The following is a 6348-nucleotide window of genomic DNA, read 5'->3' as shown; positions in this document are numbered from 1 at the left end:
AGATTAAAAATAATAGCATTAATAAATGTACTTAGCACAATGTGGTAGATTATGAGATTTTTTAACTGGCATAGAGTATTAGGTAGAAATTTATGTTGGAAAGTACGATATTAGGTTGCTAGTCTTTGTCTGAAAAGTAATGTAGAGGAAAACAAACTTCACACTTAGTGTTTTGGTTTGCTTGTTGCAATTTTTTCTGTCCCCTTGGACACTGACCCCCAAGCTTCCTATTAAGATTTCAATACTAGTGTGTATTATCCTTTATATTCCTTAGTGTGTTGTGTGTATTCCTGTTCTGGCAATTGCGATTCACTGAATTAGTCCCCTTGAGCCAGTGTCAGAGGGACTAGATAAAACAGGAAGTAGCTTGTGTGAGTAAAGTCTATATAGAAAACACACCAGAGAGTTTTAAAACATTTGATAATTCTTCTCTTTTATATATTTGTTGCGTCTTCACTCTCTATGTCAAAGAAATACATTCCCTCTGGATAAAATGGGAAATTTAATATAAAAACATTGGCAATGGAAAGCAAATTTATCAAATGAGAGGAAATATTTTCATAAATGTTGGGCTCCCTGGAATACAACAATGACAGTCGCTAATACTTTTCATATTCCAGATATTCAGACTGTTAGTGAGCCTTTCTGAAAATCCAAGGTAAGTTGGGTATAAGGAAGACAATGGGGCAAAATTTGGACAAGTGTAATAGCATAAACAATAAAATATAATGAAAGAAAGAAAGAAAATATTTTGCTCACCAAAAAATTCCTTTGAGCTCTTAGAAAGAAATATAAACATACATTAATGTAAGGTGTTACTTTTATTACAACAAGTCAACTAAAAGCAAATCCCTTGACATATCGACTATGGAGACAGCTTAAAATCTTGAGTCATCATATCCTGGCTAAACACATCATATACTCAAGTTATATAGTCAGTAGTGTACCTAACTATCCATTTATAAAAATGAACCATCTTTTAATGGAAATCTTATAACTAGATGTCTTTTTTACTGTCTCAGCTCAACCAGAACCAACAACTGCCCAGTATTATTCTACTTATGAAAACAAAAAACCCTCATTTTTGGTTGAAGAACTTATATAGGTTAAAAAAAGAAAAAGAACCAATGTTACTTTTGTAACTGGTTTAAAACACACAATGGAATTTTCCCAATCATTCTCCTAAGAATGGCTTTGACCTGAGAACATGAATCTGGGAATGACTCTAGAACTCATCTGCACAGACCTTTCTGCTTCCACGTAAGTGATGGTGACAATGCCCTGCTCACTGCTCTTGGCTAAAAAATAACCAGGCTCTTCCACAGGGCTAAATATTTTCTATGCAAAAATCAAACAATATTCCATTCCCTTTGGTTTATAAATAATTCAAAGAGAATAATTTCTACCTACTAAGAAACTAGAGTATGTGATTTAAAGATTAAGGTCAATAGACCAAAACCAAAATATGATTATTAAAGTATAACTTGTCAACAGTGTGGTGATTGTGGGGGAGAAGGGTATAAGGGAAATAAATGATAATGGAAAATTATAGCAAATAATTTTGAGAAAAATGTAACTCATAAGGGTATTATAGCTACTTATTATATATGCATATGCATATCTGTGACTTTAAACACATAAGTGAGGGGTCCTGGCCCTGTAGCTCAGTTGGTTAGAGTGTCATTCCAATACACCAAGGTTACAGGTTCCATCTCTGGTCCAGGCACATACAAGAAGCAATCAATGCATAATGCATAAATAAGTAGAACAACAAATCAATGCCCCCCCCTCTTTTTCTCAAATCAATAAATAAATGTTTTTTTAAAGAAGACAATGAAAGTCTCCCAAATCTTATCATTGATTCATCACTTACTAGCTCAACTTTTTTTATTGTTGTTCAAGTACAGTTGTTTTCATTTCACCCCATCACTCTCTCCCACCCAACTCACCCTTACCTGCCACTCTCCATGTGTCCTTTATTCATGTTCCTTGTGACCCTTCCCCTTCTTTCCCCTGTTATCTCCCTTCCCCTACCTCTGGTTAGTGTCAGTTTGTTCTTTATTTCAATGTCTCTGGTTATATTTTGCTTGCTTGTTTTTTTTGTTGATTAGGCAACTTTTAATTAAATTAAATAAGATATATTTGAAGTTAAATTTTGTAGCTGTATCTATTAAAAAGTATAAAAAGAGCTAAGTGTAGTTCTTATATCAATTTAGTCATTCTCTATTAAATAAAGGCAGGAAATTATAATCTCTGTGTCTGTGTGTTTCTAATTGAATATAGGCTATGAAGTACTGTATTTCAGAGAACAGATTTTAATCTCAGATAGTCTATGATTATATTTGAGATTTTCCAGTTATATGAATATATCTAAGGTACATACCTCTCTGAGCCTCAGTTCTTTATTTGGGAATAAAAATAGTTTCATGGGTGTGTTGTAAGGGCTAACTGAGACAATATGTAAAAGTCCTCAGCATTTCACTAAGAGAATAAGTGCTTTTGCTAAATCACAATTACTATAAATATCCTTCCCAAAGTTGGGAATTCACTCCAACTGAAAGAAAACTAAAGGAAATAAAAAAGCTCTATACAAAGCATGTTAAGTGCCACATGATTTGTAGAGCACTTTCATTTCAACAGTGTGGTGATTGTGGGGAGGAGGGAGGATGGTTGGAGGTGAAAGAGGATATAAGGGGCCTAAACAGTAATGGAAAAAACATAATTAAGAAAAAACATGCTTGACATTTTAACTTCACTTTTTTAAAAAATTAAAAATGAGGTAACATTGGTTGATAAAATTGTATACATTTCAGTTGCTGCTGGGAATGTAAAATGGTACAGCCACTATGGACAACACTATGGAAGTTTCTCAAAGCATTGAGAATAGAGCTGTCATATGGCTCAGCAATCTCCCTTCTTAATATCTACCCAGAGAATTTGAAAACCTTTACTCATAAAGATATATGCACTTCTATGTTTATTGCAAGATTATTCATTATAGTCACCTTCAGTTTAAACAGCGAAAACTGAAGCTTCAAGAAATTAAGTAATTCATCTAAAGTCACAAATCCATTAAGCAATCCATTTGCATTTTAAGCCATATTTCTCTAACTGCCTAATCCATATACTTTCTAGAATGATAATTTACTATAGAATGCCATAAACAATACATTAATAACACTTTGATTCCATAATTTTTATTAATTTACTTTTTCTTTCTTCATCAAATTGTAGATGACTAGCTAATGAATTAAAAGTGTGAGGTTATTAGTAGATATTCATCATAAACCCCTGCAGATATGTGTTACTATTTCTAAAATTATTATTAAAGGTGATTGATGATATCCCCTTTTTCTTTGTTTGTATGAACACTGGTATGAATATTGGGAATTGAATTTGCCAATCATTATTGAAAGGATGAAATATAAATTATTCAAATTTCTCCAGGAATGTAGTCATCCAAAATATTTGTGAAAAAAGTAAACAGTATCTAATTAAAATAATCCTTCCTAACACTTGATGGGTCTTCCTGAGGAGTCTTTGTGTCATTCAAGCCAAGAGAAGTTATTTTTTTATTAATTAAATTTACTTGGGGTGACATTGGTTAATAAGATTATATAGGTTGCAAGTGTACATTTCCCTGATATATGAATCTGTACCATGCATTGCGTGTCCAACACCCAAAGTCAAATCATCCTGTGTCACCATATATTTAACTTCCTTCACTACCCCTTCTAATTCCCTTTCTTCTCTAGTTGCCACCATACTATTTTCTGTATATAAAAGAGAAGAAATCAAAGGACCATTCCTATTATTAGTTTGTTGTAAATTTACCCTGATTGTAAAATAACACTATTTCAGCCAAACTCTGGTTCCATACTTGGATAGTTGTTAATCCACAATTCATGTGTTCCTTGTGTTTTCTACTATAGATCTGGCAGGAGAAAACCAAAAAAAGCAACCGAAGAATGAGAAACCATACAGAAGTAACAGAATTTATCCTCCTGGGACTTTCAGATGACCCAAAGCTTCAGGTGATGATCTTTGTCTTTCTGCTCATCACCTACATGCTCAGCATCACTGGAAACCTGACCATTATAACCCTTACCCTGCTGGATTCCCATCTCCAGTCCCCCATGTATTTCTTCCTCAGAAATTTCTCCTTATTAGAGGTTTCATTCACAACTGTCAGTATACCTAAGTTCTTGGGCACCATTATTTCAGGTGATAAAACCATTTCCTTTAATGATTGCATTGCTCAGTTATTTTTTTTCATTCTCTTGGGAGTCACTGAATTTTACCTTCTGGCTGCCATGTCCTATGATCGTTATATTGCCATCTGCAAACCTCTGCATTACATGACCATCATGAACCGAAGAATCTGTATACTCCTTGTCTTCTCTTCATGGCTAGTTTCATTCTTAATCATATTCCCTGCACTCATGTTGCTCTTGAACCTGGATTACTGCAGATCAAATATTATAGATCATTTTACCTGTGATTATTTTCCCCTGCTGCAACTTTCTTGTTCAGAAACAAAATTCCTAGAGATGATGGGGTTCTCCTGTGCTGTGTTTACTCTGATGTTCACTTTGGCATTGATATTTCTGTCTTATCTCTATATCATCAGAACGATTTTAAGAATTCCTTCTACTAGTCAGAGGACAAAGGCCTTTTCTACATGTTCATCTCATATGATTGTCATCTCCATCTCTTATGGCAGTTGCATTTTCATGTATATTAAACCTTCAGCAAGAGATAGGGTGTCCTTGAGCAAGGGAGTTGCTGTGCTGAACACCTCTGTAGCACCCATGTTGAACCCCTTTATTTACAGCTTAAGGAATCAGCAAGTCAAGAAAGCTTTCATGAACATGTTGCGGGGGACTATTTTTTACAAGCAAAGTAAATAATGTGGCATAATGAATTAGAGACACAATGCAGGAAAATTCAAAAATATAAACATGAAATTTTAGTACCTTCTCCAAATCACAATAAACTCCCTGTCATTTCTGTTTATTCTCTTTGTTTTTTCTGTTTGTTTTATATACTTACCATATAATTTAAATTACTTTCCTTATGTCTTTCTGACTCTCATTCTTCTGAACTCATCACATTTTTTTAATTTAATTTTTTATTTATATATAGTTGGTATAAATCTTCTATTGATCATGTTAATTTCAGGTGTACAATAACACAGCTTCTTAAACAATAATGTTTAAAAGTGAAATTACATGTTGAGCTTTGTTTAGGAAAAAAATAACCACCAGGATCCCACCCAGCCTCTTTGGTTCTCAGCAGCTTTCAGGCATCCAGGGTATGTTAGTTCCCATCAGGGCCCTAAGATCATCCAGGGGTATCCAAACCTTTGGCATGTCTGCACCACACTGGAAGAAGAAGAGCTGTCTTGGGTCACACATTAAGTACATTGTGACATGTAGTCACAAAAAGATCTCATAATGTTTTATGTAAATTTATGATTTTGCGTTGGGCCACATTCACAGCCATCCTGGGCTGCATGCAGCCCATGGGTAACAGGTCGGACACCCTGGCAGACACTGGCACTTGGACAGCCCCTGGAAAGGCCAAATGTTGTACACCTGTTCACTCTTCTCCTTTCTTCCTGAGGGAGGAGCCACTGAGCACTATTGGCCTCAATGTAGTACTGAAAATACGTGAACCATAAAATATTCAGAAAATCCTTTTATAGTGTCATACTTTCTTTACATTAAATCCTTCTAAATTAGTTGAATCTCACTTTATGGTCTAGAATATAGTCACTTCTGTAATCATTTCTTGACCATTCAAAAATTGTATAAAATGACACTTGAGTGCAGCATTCTATATAAGTCAACTAGGTCAAGATAATAATCACATAATTTAAATTTCTACTCTTTTTGTGTTATTACTGAGCTATTTAAATCTCTTTATACAATTTGGAGTTGTTTCTTTCTCTTTGCAGTTATATCAATTGTTTATTTTTTAAATTTTAACACTGTTTTTATACAGACACAAATTTGAAACTGTCATGTCTTCTCAGGAACATAACTTTTTTATCATTATGAAAAACAACAATTCCTCTTTTTATGCAGTACACTTTTTTCAGTAACATCTACATTGACTAATATTGATGCAGCTACTATACAACAGCATTTTTTTAAAATATTGCTTACATCACATATTTTATTTACCAATCATTTATTTTTCAGTGGATGCTAGCATATTGTACAGAACATCTGTACAGTATATATATTGTATATATTTTTATACAGTATATATTTAAAATACACTGTATAAAATTATATATTTATATGTATTATATATTTAATTATAAATATATAATTATAAAAT

General features: G+C 33.4%; 1 protein-coding gene across 2 annotated transcripts; it reads left to right on the top strand.

Moving 5' to 3' along the window:
- Window positions 1–299: 299 nt before the first annotated feature.
- Window positions 300–5647, top strand: LOC114513387 (olfactory receptor 6C1). Of its 2 annotated transcripts, none has more exons than XM_028532690.2 (2): window positions 300–658; window positions 3933–5647. In XM_028532690.2, exon 2 carries the CDS (start codon window positions 3969–3971, stop codon window positions 4908–4910), a length of 942 nt encoding a protein of 313 aa, XP_028388491.1. In that variant the 5' UTR covers window positions 300–658; window positions 3933–3968; the 3' UTR covers window positions 4911–5647. The 2 variants fall into 2 exon arrangements, with proteins under 2 accessions (XP_028388491.1, XP_035874769.1); XM_036018876.1 differs by lacking the exon at window positions 300–658 and adding an exon at window positions 1087–1260.
- Window positions 5648–6348: the final 701 nt, after the last annotated feature.

Source organism: Phyllostomus discolor, chromosome 2, assembly GCF_004126475.2.
Source record: "Phyllostomus discolor isolate MPI-MPIP mPhyDis1 chromosome 2, mPhyDis1.pri.v3, whole genome shotgun sequence".
NCBI classification, from domain to species: Eukaryota; Metazoa; Chordata; class Mammalia; order Chiroptera; family Phyllostomidae; genus Phyllostomus; species Phyllostomus discolor.
This window is presented reverse-complemented; position numbering and strand designations above follow the sequence as displayed.